This window comes from Hippichthys cyanospilos, chromosome 19 (genome assembly GCF_059441005.1).
Source record: "Hippichthys cyanospilos isolate Australia breed blue-spotted pipefish chromosome 19, RoL_Hcya_1.0, whole genome shotgun sequence".
Taxonomy (NCBI): Eukaryota; Metazoa; Chordata; class Actinopteri; order Syngnathiformes; family Syngnathidae; genus Hippichthys; species Hippichthys cyanospilos.
Genome location: NC_142387.1, coordinates 12,247,661 through 12,263,791, shown reverse-complemented (window position 1 = coordinate 12,263,791; position 16,131 = coordinate 12,247,661). Strand labels below are relative to the sequence as shown.

At 43.6% G+C, this 16,131-nt stretch overlaps 3 protein-coding genes across 3 annotated transcripts in view; 1 reads left to right on the top strand and 2 right to left on the bottom strand.

Moving 5' to 3' along the window:
* Positions 1-312: 312 nt before the first annotated feature.
* Positions 313-8,271, bottom strand: gpr12 (G protein-coupled receptor 12). Its single transcript, XM_088402323.1, has 2 exons — positions 8,163-8,271; positions 313-5,621 (listed from the first exon to the last, which is right to left on the bottom strand). The coding sequence occupies exon 2, from the start codon at positions 5,607-5,609 to the stop codon at positions 4,581-4,583; it is 1,029 nt and encodes a 342-aa protein (XP_088258449.1). The 5' UTR covers positions 5,610-5,621; positions 8,163-8,271; the 3' UTR covers positions 313-4,580.
* A 1,329-nt stretch (positions 8,272-9,600) lies between these two features.
* Positions 9,601-14,495, bottom strand: usp12a (ubiquitin specific peptidase 12a). Its single transcript, XM_088402143.1, has 9 exons — positions 13,980-14,495; positions 12,951-13,031; positions 12,661-12,874; positions 12,338-12,573; positions 11,676-11,752; positions 11,516-11,599; positions 11,246-11,443; positions 10,219-10,297; positions 9,601-10,141 (listed from the first exon to the last, which is right to left on the bottom strand). Exons 1-9 carry the CDS (start codon positions 14,025-14,027, stop codon positions 10,040-10,042), a joined length of 1,119 nt encoding a protein of 372 aa, XP_088258269.1. The 5' UTR covers positions 14,028-14,495; the 3' UTR covers positions 9,601-10,039.
* A 249-nt stretch (positions 14,496-14,744) lies between these two features.
* Positions 14,745-16,131, top strand: part of rpl21 (ribosomal protein L21) — a 2,256-nt gene continuing 869 nt past the window's right edge. The window contains exons 1-3 of the mRNA XM_088402144.1: positions 14,745-14,820; positions 15,349-15,427; positions 15,511-15,572. Of these exons, the coding sequence (XP_088258270.1) occupies positions 15,361-15,427; positions 15,511-15,572 (129 nt within the window). The 5' untranslated portion in view covers positions 14,745-14,820; positions 15,349-15,360. The remainder of the gene's footprint in view (positions 14,821-15,348; positions 15,428-15,510; positions 15,573-16,131) is intronic.

Here is a 16,131-nt window from a genome sequence, read left to right as displayed (position 1 = left end):
AGCACGTGTTTGTTTGCGTGTTTTTTTTTAATAGAAAATTAACTAACCAAAGCAATAAAAAGTACAACTAGAACACTTTTGAAAAATAGACAGCACACACTTCACACAAACATTTTTTTGTTGTTGTTGTTTTTTTTTTTTACAATTAAATTAGTGCATGTTGATTCTCATTTTGCAGATACTTCACTTGTGCCATCGTGATCCCACCCACCCACCAAAAAAATAACAATAAAGTGCATTTCACATTTGAAAACAACACACAATGCCCCCCCCCCCCCCCCCCCCCCCCCCCCCCCCCCCCCAAAAGACATTCACAGGCCCCATTGCGTGTCGGGTTAGTTAGCTCAAACCACTTACAGCCCCTCCTTGGCTACACAATTACTTTCACTGTGTTTGTGTGACAGATAAGCGTGACAGTCTCTTTCTATTCTTGGATACAGAAGCCCTTTTCGTGCTTTTTGTTTGTTTGTTTTTTTCGAAAAAGATTGACATGTACTACTGGAGTTGAGGGGGGTTTGGCAAAAAAGTGGTGCGATCTAACTCATTAATTGTGACTGCTTTGGTAGCACCATGCACGATGGTAGATTCCCCCCCCCCCCATTTGGATAGCATGCCATATTATTATTATTATTATCAGTATTTACACAACCAAATTTGAAAAAAAAAATTGTCACTACATTCAGAAAAAAAAGGCTTTTACAGCGCCGTGATATCATCGTACAACATAAGGAATTCAAGCCGAAAAAAATAGAACTTCTCAATGAATATAACAAAATAGACTTTTTTTTTGTTGTTGTTGTTGCTGTTGTGATGTCAACATAGACCGGGGCCACGTCCCAAAAGTCTTCCGAGATCATTTGGGAGTGGCCCTTGTTTAGCTCATAAGATCATTCAGAGGTCACTTGACGGCCTTCCGCTGATTTCGTCCACTTTCGCTTTGGCTTCAAAGTTGCGTCGCTTTTTAGTCCGATGACGATGTCGCGGCGGCATGCGTCGGAGCACAAAAAAAGAAAAAAAGTGGGAATTCTTTCCGGACGGTTAAGGAAGACTGGCAGCAGCAGCATCCGCAAAAAAGGTGAACATCCATGTATGTAACAACATACTCCCCGTTCGAGGAGACCACATGCGGCCATGCAATTCGTAGCACAACAAACACACACGAAAGACACTTGAGGTTACAATACTCAGGGCAGCTCGGAAAAGCGACGACAAAAAAAGAAAAACAGCAAAGGGTGCTTTATCACTTGATATGAACGTCAAAAATGTATATTGGTCATCATATGTTAGCAGAGGAAAAAAAATCCTCATAATGAGCTGTAATTGGAGGCGCTACATGTCAAATTAGCTGATTACATCGTCAGGTGAGGTTATATAAATAAAGTAATACCAGCTTGAAAAAGCCCTCATTACAAGCTTTTATTTGAGGTGTAACTTGATGGTGTTTGGAGCAATTTCTTTGTACCGTTTTTAAGAGGTTTTAATGTTAATATTACATCCAAGATCATATTAACTCATTCAATGCCAGGGACGTATTTTGACGTTTTTTTTTTTTTTTTTTAAGAATCCTGACATTGCTGACAGATATTTAAGTATTAAATCGATATTTAAATACATTAAGAACATGTATTTCCAGATACTTAAGTATTAAATCGATACTTAAGTATCTCAGACTCTAAAAAAAAAAAAAGAAACGTGAAAATACGTCCCTGGCATTGAATGAGTGAAAAAGACATAATATATATATCTTGTTATAAGTGAGATTTGAACCTCAATTACAGCTGATTATCTAATCATACAAAGGCACATCGACAAAATTTAATATTATTCTCAATGGGGGTTGCAAATTAAGGTAGTTTTTAGGCCCCATTGCAGCTACATAAAGCCCTCAGTATACATTTAAACCCTTGTGCAGTATTTTATCCAATCATTTGATCTTTACATAAAAGAAAGCATTTAAACAAGACACTAGGGAGCTGAAATTTCACCCAGATGGTGGCAACATGTCAAATTTCAACATAACACAACCACTTAGTCATCACACAACCAGAAGTGTGCCATCCCTTGGCTAAAATATAAATATAATAAAACATAAGAATGATGGACCAAAAATGGTCAAAATACTGCATAAGTGTTGATTTTTTTGGGGGGCTTCGTTACAAGCTTGAAGTTGAAGCAAATTAGCTAAATACATCATCACATGAGCTCACATTGACAAAGCAACAAATGAGTATCCATGAAGACTGTTTTTTTTGTTGTTGTTTTTGTTTGTTTTGTTTTGCGTCACATTTGATTACCCCTTTCATAGCCTTCACTCTGCGGGAAGAAATCACAGTAAGGTTGCGTGGATGTTATTGCTGTCTGAGTATTGCTTCACCTCTCGGAAAAATAACTACCGTCCAAAGGTTAGTTATTGCTGACAACATGAGAAAAACGCTCGAGAGCTCTTTAAGGGCCTAAAAGCAGATGCATCAGTTTTATAATACGACTCCATTAGGGCACGTTCAGTTGCTGTATTTTTTTTTTTTTTTTACCTTTATAGAGCACTTATTGGAATACAGGGAAATCACCATGTCAAACCTCAACCATTTTGTACATATTGCACAAAATTTTGTCGGGCTATTTTTAAAAAAATATAAAGAGAAATAGCAAAATACTGTCGAATAGCTGACATGAAAAAGCATGTCTAATTTTCTCCAATGTTTTTATCCTTTTTCTGCTTCAAAATACTGAAAATCAGAGAGACAAAGAAAATATTTAATTGTATTACATTCTTTACATTTAAATCAATTCATGTTTAGTTACATAAAATGAAGATTTAATGTAAAATGTACTGTACATAAATAGAATGTGCAAAAATGTAGATTTTTTTATATTACAATATTTTTTGTTATTTCAATAAGTGCCCCATAATTAGGATAGATTAACTGGTCCTTGAGGGGTGCGATCCTGCATGTCTTAGATGTTTTATTCCTTCCACACACATAATTCAAATAATCAATTGGAATCGGGTGTGTTAAAGGTCGGAACGCCTAAAACATTCAGAAATGTGTCCCTCGAGGACTGTCATTGCCCACCCCTGGGATAAATGATTCTTTTTGCCCTCCGATGGGTTCATTTCTTTTTCATTATAATACCATTTAGTTGATTGGCTGAGAGAAGTCACGTGATTTCAACTCACATTCTAGCGATGAAATGGTGGCGTTGTCTTGCAAGGACTGTTTTGCAACCTTCAACTGCGTCAACATTCAAAAAATCAAGCAAATGTAAGTGAGGCGGGTGGATGTTGCACTGCAGCCTCCAGTGAAATGGAAAGGGGGGGGGGGGGGGGGGGGGGGGGGTTAATGGCAGGTGGTCTCTCATGAACAGGGGAGGGGGGTGTTATCAGTATGGTGGTGTCGAACACATTCACACACAAGAATCTAGTGAAAGACAAGAAGTGTAGCGAGGCTTCCTCGTTTCCACAAGAGACGCCGGCGTCTATTTTTAGCTCGCCGCGCCTCTTTAGCTTGCCACGCACGTTCGGGACAGGCGGCGGGCGGGCGGGCGGGCGGGGATGGATGCTGCCTCAGACTTGCAGTTGGGATGGGGAAAAAAAACAAAAAATAGGCCTGCGTGCTTGTCGTCGTCCGCCTGCTTTTTAATCTGCCTTTTGAGCGACCGGTAATCCCGAAGGACGAGCACGTGGCGGCCCGAGCCGCGCGGGGGACATGTGATGGGCACCTTCTGCAGAGCGGGGCAAGGGCGGGGCATTGGAGAGGGCGGAAGGCTGGGATGGTGGGCAGCATGCAACATGGCCGCCTCAAGTGAGGAAGACAGAGGTAAAGAAAAACCTCACGTGATGAAAAGAAAACATCACTCGCTGGCCGCCCCGTTTTTGTGACCCGGGGGCGCCACCCTCCCTCGAAACCCAACCAGGTCATTTTGCGTTAAGCTTCTCTAACACCCTCCCGGATGGACCAACCTTAGGATGACCCCTCAGGTCTGTTTGTTCAAACCTCTCTCAGAACGCTCCATGATTGACCAAGATCCGTTCTTAAAATCTATCCAGATCAGGGGTGCCCCCACTCAGGTGGACCACCCCAAAGGAACCTACTACTTCTTAACCCACCCAGGTCAGTTCTCACAACCTTCAAGCAACCCCATGATGACCCTCTCTGAAAACGTACCTAGTTGAAATTTCCCAGGAGAACCCGCTCTGTCAAATCCAACCCGGGGTTAGCAAACTCTTAAGACTTCCTCTTCCATTTCTATCAACCAACCCCTGGACCTCCCTTTTCAAAACCCACCAATTTGAACCAATCAATCTCTCCTAAAACCCACGAGTCCGTTGACTCCTGCACCGGAGAACCACCCTGTCTCAAGGCTCACCCAGGTGATAATCCCTCTCGAATCTCATCTTGGTCAACTGACCCACCCAGATGGCTCCAACTCAGGAACCTTCTCAAAATCCATACGGTCACCTGTATGGGGTTCCACTAACTCTCAAAAGCCACCACCCAGTCCGCCCCTCTGTGAGAACCAACCAAGGTATGCCCCCCCCACTCTCTCTCTCCTAAAACCCAAACGCTGGGTCCACCGTGTCAGACGTCGCTGGGAGTCCGCGCCCGCTGCGCCACGCTGGCGGGAACGCAGCCGCAGCACACCAACCACAGCGCCTTTTGGATCTCCTGGTTCCGGAAGGCGTAGATGACCGGGTTGATGACCGAGTTGTAGGTGGCGGGCACCAGCGTCGCGTAGGTGTACAGCGGCGGATACGTGTAGTCGGCGATGAGCGAGTAGACTGTGAAGGGCATCCAGCAGGCGGCGAAGGTCCCTAGGATGATGGCCAACGTGGAGACGCCCTTCCGCGTGGTGACGTAATGGGGCGAGGCAGCCAGGAAGTGGTGCTGGAGGGCAATCTGGTGGGCGTGTCGCATCACAATCTTGCAGATCTGCACGTAGAGCTGCAGCATGAGGCCGAACAGGAGCAGGAAGGAGACGGAGAGCACGGCGATGTTGTTCTTGGTGAGCGGTCGCACCACGCTGCACGTGGCCTCTTCCGCCAGGCAGTTGACCCCCGTGACGGGAAGCAAACCCAAACACAGCGAGAGCCCCCAGAGCAGGACCAGCATGGTATACGTGAAGGCCGCGGTTCGCTCCGAGTTGTAGGTCAGGGCGTAGTACAACGACAGGTAGCGGTCGATGGTGATGGCCAGCAAGCTGAAGACCGACGCCGAGAACGAGGCCACCACCAGCCCCACGGTGAGAAGCTGGGCCGAGTCCGACTGGAGCAGGTAGGCGCAGGTGAAGTGCAGAACCAGGCCCAAGCCGGCCAGCAGGTCGGCGAGAGCCAGACTGCCGATGAGTAGGAACATGGGCGCCCGCAGAGCCGGGTTCTGCCAGATCACCAGGACCACCAGGGCGTTCTCGCAAGCGATCAGAGTTCCTGACGTGCACAGGACGATGTCCCACGGGTTGACCAGAAGGGGGAGCTGGCGGGGCGCGAGGGACTCCTCCGCCGGGAACGTCGCCGGGACGCTGGCGTTGTCCGTCGGCCCCCCTCCGCCGCTGGCCCACGCCGTGGGGTCGGGGCTCAGCCAGCTGGGGGTGGCCGGTGGCTCTTCGCTCATTGTGGCCCCCGTCTGAAAACATCCAGCCAAACTCCGTTAGGACATTTGCGCCTTATATTTCCGTATGGATCTAGACCACAACTGTCAAACTCCAGTCCTTGAGGGCCGGTATCCCGCATGTTTTCCAAGTTTTTCTGCCCAACACACCTGATTCAAAGGGTTATCTCATCAGCAAGCTCTGCAGGAAGTTGAAAATGATCCTAATCAAGTGTGTTGGAAACAGAATACCGGCCCTCAAGGACTGGAGTTCGACACCTGTAATCTAGACCTGCGGGTCTCCGACCAGGGTGCGTGAAGGCGTCAGGGTGTATGTAAGATTTTTAACAGGGTTTCTGCAGGTATCAGTAAATCTAATGTGTTTTCATGAACTGCGCATTTTTCTTTTCAAACTAAGAGCGAATGAATTGGAACACGAAGCAACATAAGTCTAAACTGTTTTGTGGACACCCCTTTGCAAAATGTCATATGCCTTTATTTTGTTAAATAGTTTACAGATGCGCATTGTCATTCGTGACAAAATGTTCCTGCAAATAAGTCATAAGAAAAAAAACATTTCAGAGGCTACATCATTGAAATAAGGTTGAGAATCACTTTTTTGACGACTGAGACATTGACCCAAACTGAAACAAAATTCCTTGACATTTTTGTTTACAAGACAGAAAAATGCATGAATCTCAAAACTTCATTAATATGCATTGACGGAGTTATGTACTCCTAAGTTTGTAAATAGAACAGTTCTCCTTGCAATTCATTATAAAAATGCATGAATCTTGATGACATTCATTAATATCCCAAAAATTCATGAATATGCCTTGGCTGGGGTCTGTTCTCCAAATGGTAGTAAATAGGAACATTTTTCACGCCATAATCCAACACTACTGACTGCATAAGACGCATCTCTCTGCTTTTTTATTAACTTCTGAATTAATTCACGCATGCATCTGGATTAGAAAATTTCATTAATAAGCCGTTGCACACATAAGCGCTTAGCAGGATTATACTGAAACTACTCATCTGATTTATGTACTAGGGAAACAGAACCCATGACAAATGTTCACATTTCAATGTATTTCTCAACAGGTTCACTATTAAATGAATAAGTTTTACATATACTTTATCATTAATATGCCATGGTAGAGGTCTGCGTCACAAAGTTAGAAAATATGACTTTTTATTGGGGGGTTTTTTCAACATGGAATGCATTTCAACAATTTCCCTAATTTTTGAGCGAACAAGCCATTAAAATTTATGACCAAAATTCATTAATATGCCTTTTTTGAGATTTATGTGTCCCAATGTTGTTAAATAAGATATAAATTTCGCTCAATTTTTGTCACCATGTAATGCATTCTAACCTTTTTAATACATTTTCAAAGAAAAATATGTTAAATCCTTTGACCAAAATTCCTTAATATACCTCTTTGTTGAGGTCTAGGTCCCAAAGTTGTTAATGGGGCATTCAATTAACTCATTTTTTCTCAACATGCAATGTGCCAACATTTTCATTGATTTGCGAAACAATAATCCTGTTGAATTTATAGCAAAAAAATCATTAATATACCTTATGTGTCGTTGAGGAGGAGCTAAAAATGTATTTACCGACATTTTCATAAAATTTTAAATCTATATGTGACTAAAAAATCATTAACTTGTCTTGCCAGATCTCGACATTCCAAATGTCATAAAATGTTCAATTTTCAAAAATGTAATTCTTCGCAAAGCAATAATTTATTAACCCGAATGCCAATAATTCATTAACATGCCTTCACGAATTGTATTAAATTTGCGAACAATTCATTAATCAATTCAATATGCCTCTCGGTAAATAGCAGTTTTTCTCTGTTATTACCAACACAACTGCATTTCCCAACATCATAAATTTGTGAATGAAGAATGCTGACTTAACAACAACAAAATTCATTAACACGCCTTAGCAGAAGTCTCCATTCATTCATCCATCCGTCCTCCGAACCACATATCCCAAAACGCTGCTAAATAAGGCAGTCACCCATTTTTGTCAACATCGCAATCCATTATTCACACATCTCCGTGATGGGAATTCATTGATAAGCCTGAGCGGATGTAGTGGTTGATGCGAAAACTACTCAGCTGATCTTTTCCAAACTTTGCATGTGACCTAAGGACACAGACCTTATGAAATTCTCCTACAAAGACTGATTTTTTTTCTCAATGAAGAACACTGAACCCCACATGACAAAATTCAGTCACATGTGGGGCGAGTATCCAAAATTTTAGGCCCTACGTCTATACGGACTAACAAAGACGTGCATCATTCTGATCGAAAAAGAAACGGGCGTCAAAGCACGTCGGCGGCAAACGGAATCGGAACACCGGCGGCACGAGGCCGAGCCACCCCGCCCCGCGCGACAGCAGCATGCACCCGAAGTGGCCATATGTTACTGCTGCCGCTATTCCCGCTGCTCCACGTCAGCAGAAAGGATGCCGGGTGAGGGAAAGGTGGGAAAAAAAAAAAAACGGAAGGATCGGACATTTTCCCTCCCCGGCGTTTCGCGGATGCTCAAGGCGGCTTACCTTGAGACTCGGTGAGCTGACGTTCGAGCCGTTCACAGGCAACCTTCTACGTCCATGGCGCTGGAGGAGGGAGCGGTGGATGGAGAAGAGAGAGGAGGGGGGAGGAAGGGGGAGGGAGGGAGTCCAAGGGGGGGGATGCGGCGCTTCGTTCAGCTTGGTGATGCGAGGATGGGCGAAGAGAGAGAGGGAAGGAGACTGCGGCTGCGTGAGGAGGAGGGGAGGAGGGAGGGGTGGGCTCATGCACCGATGGAGAAAGGAGGAGGTGTCTGGCGCGCCTTCCAAAGGGAAACCGGGATTGTTCCTCCGATTTTATGGCCGTCGGGTCCGCCATCATTAGCCGCTGAACACTCAAAATACACTCGGGTCAAAAATGGACAGCCCCAAATAACTTTGCCCCACCCCAGGAGCAAATTTGGGTTTTTTTGACTCCCAAAAACGCACTCTAAACAGTTGGGTCAAAAAGAATCCAGAATAAATTCAGTCAAAATGAGACCAGCACCTGTTTAGTTATTTTACCCCAAAAGCCATTTTTTTTTTGCCCAAAAATGTTTGAATCTATCCAAATTTTATCCAATTATTTATTTTTTGACAATGTTTCGAATGTATCTTTTTAAACCAACATCTTTTATACCAGAAAAACAGCTGGGTCAAAAAGAACCCAAATGAGGTCAAAAAGGGATCAATGCAACTTTGAAAGTTATTCCTGTCATTTAAGACCAAAAGTTGTGTCAATCCACTTTTACCCAATTGTTTAGAGTGCATTTTTTGGGTAATTTCCTTGACCCACCTTTTGAGGTTAAATGACACAAATAACTTTTAAAAGTTGGGTTGGTGCCCTTTTGACCCAATTTGGGCTAATTTTGACCTAACTGTTTAGACTACATTCTTGGGGTTAAAAAAAAAATCAATAATGGACTGACTGAAAATTTTAGGACTTTTCTTTTTCAAAGCAACATCTTTTACACTCGAAATACATTTGGGTCAAGAAAAAAAAAACTCAACATGGGACCAGCCACCAAGCCACCCACGTTTGACCCAATTCGAGTTATTTTTGGATCAAGCAGTTGGGTTGGTCTCCTTTTCACCTGTTTTGGGATATTTTTGACCCCAGTTTTTTCCAGTTGTGGGAAAAAAATGAAAATGACATTCTAAATCATTTAGGTTATATGGCTGATTTTTCTTGTAGACTTCTCAGGAAGTTCGTCTCATTTTGACTATTTTTTGTAGAATTAATCAAGTTACACCTTCCAAATCTCATCCAGCCACGTGAAACTTTCTCGTGCAGCCCCAACCAAGCAGGTGCCCCCCCAGGGGCTAGATGAGTTAAAAATAGCTCTTGTTGCAGCGGAAGTGAACGTCATTATCAGTACGCCCCACTAAGGGGCGACATTGAGCTGCTATGAGTCATCACCGTGACTTTGAAAACACAGAGAGCGCATTGCCTCAAGACTGGCTTTATTTCTTTTTCTTTAAAACAGAAAATGATCACGATTCAGGCCTTCTCCTCCTCCCGCATTGCTCCCTCACGTTAAACTCACCAACACCTACAAAACGGTATCAAAAGTGCACCATAGTGTTATTAATACATCTTTAACATTTTCCAATATCTTTTTTTTTTTGTAATATTTATACAAATACCATTCTGTACACTGTAGAAATACACAATCCAAGTCACCCCTTTGTATCTTAGTTAATGATGATTCCCAACTCGGTTGAGGGGAAACGTCCCTCGAACTAGAACGCCACTCCAAAAAAAAAAATAACGAAACATCTGTACAAATAGGCGCGCTATGTCGTTAAAGTATCCTTGACGCCGTTTTGTTCATTATTGTCCCATAGGCTGCTGTGGCGGTGCGTTCAAAGTCCCCATCCCGAGTTTAGTCCCTGGACTGGTAGAAGAGGATGTAGCCTGACTCGGAGTTCTTGGAGATTTCAGAGGTGAGGCCGTAGAACTCCTCGATGGCCTGCGCGTCGATTTTCTGCACGTGCATACAAAAAATATATATGTGAAAAATAAAATAACATGCAAAGCGGAACGTAAAATATTCGTCCTCACCTCCACAATGTCGTCGTCGAATAGCAACCAGAAGTCGTGACTTTTGACAATAGCGATGTAATGGCCTCTGTTCGGACCGCTAAGAAGATAAAAAGAATAAAAAAAAATTAACATGACTAATAGATAAATGCCCTTTTTCGCATTACATTTGCAGCAACACAAATGACAGGAAAGCAGGACGGCAAGGCCCGACTGTATTCGCCACGAGGGGGCGCTCCGCAAACTGCTGGAAATAATGAATGAACTGCAGAATTACGAGCTATCATCCTAACCCTAGGAAATAAAAACATACTCAGGTCAGTGTACATTTTTTAAAAACAAATGGAGAAATTAATATTTGTTATATGTAAGAAAAGGGGGGGGGGCTTTATTTCTAGAAATGTATGTCAATTAAATATATATTCGATTCAAGAGATTTATTGCAAGGTATTTAAAAGAGGGGGTTTTATTTTGGAAAGCATTTTGAAATTCACATTAAAAAATGTTTAAAAAAAAAAAAGATTTTCCAACACATTTGCCAGGGGGGTCATATCATTATATTTATTCAAGGTAGATATTAAAGAATGGGGGAGAGGCTTTATTCAGAGAGGCAATTTGAAATTAATGTTAAAATTCAAATAAAAAAAAAACGTTAAAACTGACATTTTCCTATAAATTTGCCAGAGGGTCTTTAACCAACTGCACATCATATATTTATTCAAGGTAAATCATTTTCAAGAGGGGAGGACTTAATTTGGAGAAGCATATGAATAATGTAAACAATACTTCAAAGTATTCCCTCATACTCTTGGCGTTTGGTGTTTGTTTAATCAAAAACAGGGAGAATGAGGCGTTTAATGAAGCCTTTGATAACTCATTCAGTGCCATTGACGATTACAGACGTCAACGCTGCATTTTTCCTGGGTTCCACTAACTGGCCTGGCAGTAAATGAGACACCTAAAATTTCGCATCCCTAAAAAGTCTTACATTTTCTTAACAAAATCTGCTATCACATCCCCATCAATTCAACCAGAGTCCCTGGCGTACCTGCCGCAATGCACGACCACGGCGACCAGGTCGTAGAGCCTCTCGGGATTGGTGGCGTCCCCGGACGTGTTGAAAAGGCGCAGCTCCAGCGGGAAGACCACGCGGTACGACAGTTTGGTGTAACGCTGTAGCTGCTCCATGTACTTGAAGCGCTTCAGGTGCAGGGCCAGGATCATGGGCAGCTTCTTCACGCGCATCCTACCAGGCGTGGAACCCACGCTTAAAATTAGCATTGATCTTCAAAAATGGACGGGACATGTTCAAGCACACCTCTTATGCGCCTCCTGCTTGCTCCTACATTCTTCACAGTAGTATTTATACTCGCTGCACAGTGTCTCTGTGTTGCTGAAGCCTCTGAGGGACAATGAGAGTTTCGCACGTTGGATTCCCACCAGACAAAGATTCCCGCTCCATATGAATCGGGCGTTACCTTAGGCAGTGTGTGATGGAGGTATTCTGTTCGACGTCCACAGAAAGATCCAGAAAGTCCTCATCTTTGCTGCTTATCTGCGAGAGAGAGAGAAAAAAAAAAAGTGGACAAAGGTGATGCAGTTCTACTCCAGTCCTCTGGATGGCGGTATTACAAAGCACATTCAGGTTTTGATATTTAAATAGTTTTTCTAATATTTCAGCTTAGTGCTAGTGTTGGAACGTTAAATAACAGTCATAAAATTGCAGTCTCTTACAATAATTTTAAGAAGCAGATCATCTACTTTGTTTTTGGTAAAAATTGTGTGATACTTGGGATAGCCAAATACTTTTTAGCTAGCAATTGCAAAACCAAATGTAAGGGAAAGTTTGGTAATCAAAAGGACTGCTGGGACTTTTCTGCGTTATTTTACTTTTTTTTTTTTTAAATAAGTGAAATGCATTTTTGTCCTACAAAAATATTGAACACTGGATTTGTACGCTCTATAAATAAAGTTGAGTTCAGGTGCTCATGAATTAACAGTGCCTCTGCAGGTCGGAGGTGGTAATTACACTCCATTTTGTGACAAATCACAAAACTAACCTTTTCTAACAATTACTTTTCAAATATATTAGCTGGTTCTGTAAAATGGCGTCTTCCGATATTTGTTGGGACTTTGTTACCGTTTCGCAAGTGAGGCAGCGGGTTTCGTTGGTGAGGGTGCCCTGGAAGATCTCGTGCACCCAGGTGGGCGCCGGCGCAGCGTTGCTATTGTTGTTCTGCGAGTCCAGGGTGCCGTTGGCCAGGCGGCCATTGGTTTTCTCCTGCTTACGCTCCTCCTGGAGCAGGTCGGCGATGGTGTTGAGCAGATAGTTCAGGAACTCGTGGGCGTCCTGCTGCATGTAGTTGTCAAACAGCTCTGCGCCCGGATCAAAGGAGAAAGTAGAATATGGCTGCTATTGATTTTTTTTTTCTCCAAACCCCAGAGCATTGTCCTTCTTCTTACCGTTCTCTTTGCGCAGGCGTGTGATGAACTTCTTTGGCGGGATGACGCCGACTTTCCTTTTCTGGTTGGCGATGCTGTGGAAGAGGTCGGCCAGGCAGGTGAGCAGGTTCTCCTTGCGGCGAGGCTGCCCGCGATACGCCAGGATCTTCTCCCGGAAGGGCCGGCAGAAGTAGAGCGCCTGCAGCACCGAGTTGCAGTAACAGGTGTTCCCGAACTGGAAAAGAAAAGAAAGCGCGTTCTGGTTTACAAGCGTGGATCCGTCCGGAAAACATCTGCGGAAGGTGACGTACATTGACCAGGCCGAAGTAGTGCTCATTGACCGGAAACTGCTCAGATCCAATCTCTTTCTCCAGAGCAGAGGCATTGGCGCCCTGTGAAGACCAAACAAGTGACCGATGTGTTATCATGCTCGCCACATCGTACGAGTACAAAAGAGAATAGCCGCCGCGCTTGGCGTGCAAGGTCATTTGTTACTGGGATGAATGGGCCGCAAGGAAGTGAACTCCCCGGTGACCATTTTCTGGTAAAATGGACTTGCCGCAGGCGTGCAAATGGCCAAGAATCACGGAAGGAAGGAGTCAAGTACGTATTTACAGTCAACACAAAATCTGCGTGAGCAAAGCAGCTCATGCTGGCGATACTTGCTGCAGATTCTCAGCAAATGGCTCCTTTGCATTAGGAATGAATACAATTACTATATTGCTTGTGTTAGTTTGGGGGGGGGGGGGGGGGGAGAGGACTATAGAAAAATAATGATCGCAGTGGGTAAACAAATCGCAATCAAAGCAATTCTCCATTTTACTTCATCGTGGCCTACAGATGATTATGCATGCTAATATTTACTATCATAATGACTTTACTCCTCCGTTAGCGGAAACCAGAGGCAGACTAGGACGCGTTCCTACCTACGTCCAGAAACGGAAGTCCATCGTAACGCGAGGATCCTACTAAATAATACCGTTGAAGAGGACAAGGAGCTGGAAGCTCCCCACAACTGCGCAGCTGATGTTCGACCATGTCGTCATTGCCGTGCGTTCGGAATACCAAGTAGCTTGTCAAAGAGGCCACGCATCTCAGATTAGATATTCCCTACTACCGCAAAACGAAATCAACCGGTCGTTTGCTCATCTAAAGTCCAGATGTGCGCTCCCGTGGTTAGTGAGCTGTCAGTTGTGGGCTGCTTGTTAGCCTGACATTAGCTAGGTGGCTAACTAGCGCCCTTCGCTGCTACAAACAGAGATCCGACTAGCAGACTAATGTGTACAATCGGCGGTACGCAAAGCGGTCTTAGACGCGCCCGATGATCACACGATACTCACCATGGTACAAAAAGAGGCAAATTTGGAGACTGTCATTAGGATTTCCATTCAGCCAGCGCCATCTTCCGTGCACACCGCCTCGCTCAAGCAGATAAGCTCCCGATGAGTGCTTTGCTTGGGTAGTAGCAGAAGCAAGTCAGGCTCCCAGGCATCGGAGGTTTTCCAGAGATGCAGAAAAGCGAGAGAGCGTTCGCTGCAAGTTATTTCCGCATTGGGCAGTTGGCCAAATGAACACACTGCAAGTGAAAAGATTGGTGTTGAAAAGCGAAGAGGATTCACTACGAGTTGCTTCCGCGTTGGGCGGCACCCACTTCCGCCCTAACCGACAGTTGTTTTTGTTTGTTGTTTTAACGCCAAATTGGCATTATATTAAACAGTATACGTCGCGTGAAAACACGAATAAAAGTAATATCGTAAAATACGTTCGAAAAGCGCGATCATGTCATCAAAAACGACGGGGTAACTCATGGAGTACGCGCCGTGCCAACACGTACTGTCGACCAGTGCGTGTCTTGCGCATGCGTATGCGGTGTTGTAAGCCTGTTTTCGCCTGTAAAAAAAAAAGACATGGATGACATAGCGTCACAAATAGAAATAACTCACAATTACCCCAAGCTATCTCGCAGCACGTTTGTTCTATTAAAACTACAGCTTTCCAATGAAACAATTTTGCATGTGCTTCGGTGTTGTTTATTGTTTGAAAACGAACGAAAAGCCACTGAATCGACCTTTTTGCGAAGGCAAATACACAAGGCAGCCCCAGTGTTGCACTCAGCAAGGCGGTGCTTGAGGTCCTTTACGCTCTCTTTCCGCTATACCCGCCATCTTGTTGAGAACCGGGGTAAGATGTTCTCCGGTTAAAATCTGAGATTTCATCCACAAATATACCCGTTTTGGCGACATTTGTACTCGTGCATCTGACACAACACGTCACATTTACGATTGTGGTAAAATATTTTACAAATTTGCTAGGAAAGAACAGTAAAAACCGCTAAACGTGAGCCGAAACTGCGGCGTGGTTGTCCATGTGGGCCTCGAAGGCAACGATTTAATCCCCACACATTCGACACTTACTCAGTTTTATCAGTTGTTAAAAAAATGTCGTCTTAACAGCTTGTATAGAACGAAGACCTTTATGAGATGTTGTAAGCGACTGCATTTGACTCACATGTGTTCGCTGTTAACGTTAGTATAGTAATAGAACAGTAGCTTTATTCTCATCATGAAGCATTAGTTGTAATTGAGATAATTGTGGAAAATATACACGTGAGTCTTTGGGCCAATCAATCACAAGGCTGCACAAAATTTTCAAGATAAGTTACTCGTGAACACATTTTACATATTGTCTATTTTGTCTTATCCTTTTCAGTAATCTGTCATCATGACGAACACCAGAGGCAAGAGGAGGGGTACCAGGTATATGTTCAGTAGGCCATTCCGCAAGCATGGTGAGTAGTCTTCCAAATTTTTGCGAATCCATTCTGTCCCTGCAAACTGCGAATTCACAATTATCTTCCTTCCAAATTTATAGGCCCGATTCCCCTGTCCACTTACATGCGCATCTACAAGAAGGGCGACATTGTTGACATCAAGGTAAGGATTTGATCATGTAGATTTGACAAAAAAGAATAGAGTGAAGTTTAATTTGCTCTAGTGATGATCAGATGAAGCCTCATGATGCAAATGCAGCCAATTGATTTGCACACGATTCAAAGCTTCAATAGTGCTTCTTTTTCTCAGTGGCCCCAGAAAGTGGTGCAAAAGCCCAACAGTTTTGAGAATTCTTTGGTTATTTGTCGATGGCTATCACATGAGTGTTCTTTTTACTGTGTGAACAAAATACATCAAGAGTGATAAATAGATTTTGTTGGTCGTTATTTCTCAGCACGACCACAATGCGCAGTTTTGGGCCAATTATAGTTGAGACACAGGTCACGTACTGGTTGCATTTATTTGGAAATATGAACAACCCCACTAAATAATCATAATTTGCAAATAAACACAATTGAATATTAAGCCCTGCTATGTGAACAGTCAGATTTGAGTGTAGTGCTTGTTTGGTAAAAATGTTAACATGGCTTAGTGGCTGTACATGCAGGTGTAGGTCAAATACTGTATATATGTTGAGCGATTATAAAATCTATTGTTATTG

Bases quoted from the DNA above. Each gene is read 5' to 3' on its own strand.
- gpr12 (XM_088402323.1), bottom strand. From the start codon at position 5,609: ATGAGCGAAGAGCCACCGGCCACCCCCAGCTGGCTGAGCCCCGACCCC.
- usp12a (XM_088402143.1), bottom strand. From the start codon at position 14,027: ATGGAAATCCTAATGACAGTCTCCAAATTTGCCTCTTTTTGTACCATG. The intron at 11,600-11,675 runs GTAACGCCCGAT...ATTGTCCCTCAG, and splicing joins TCCATCACACACTGCCTAAG to AGGCTTCAGCAACACAGAGA. The intron at 10,298-11,245 runs GTACGCCAGGGA...TTATCTTCTTAG, and splicing joins GTGGTCGTGCATTGCGGCAG to CGGTCCGAACAGAGGCCATT.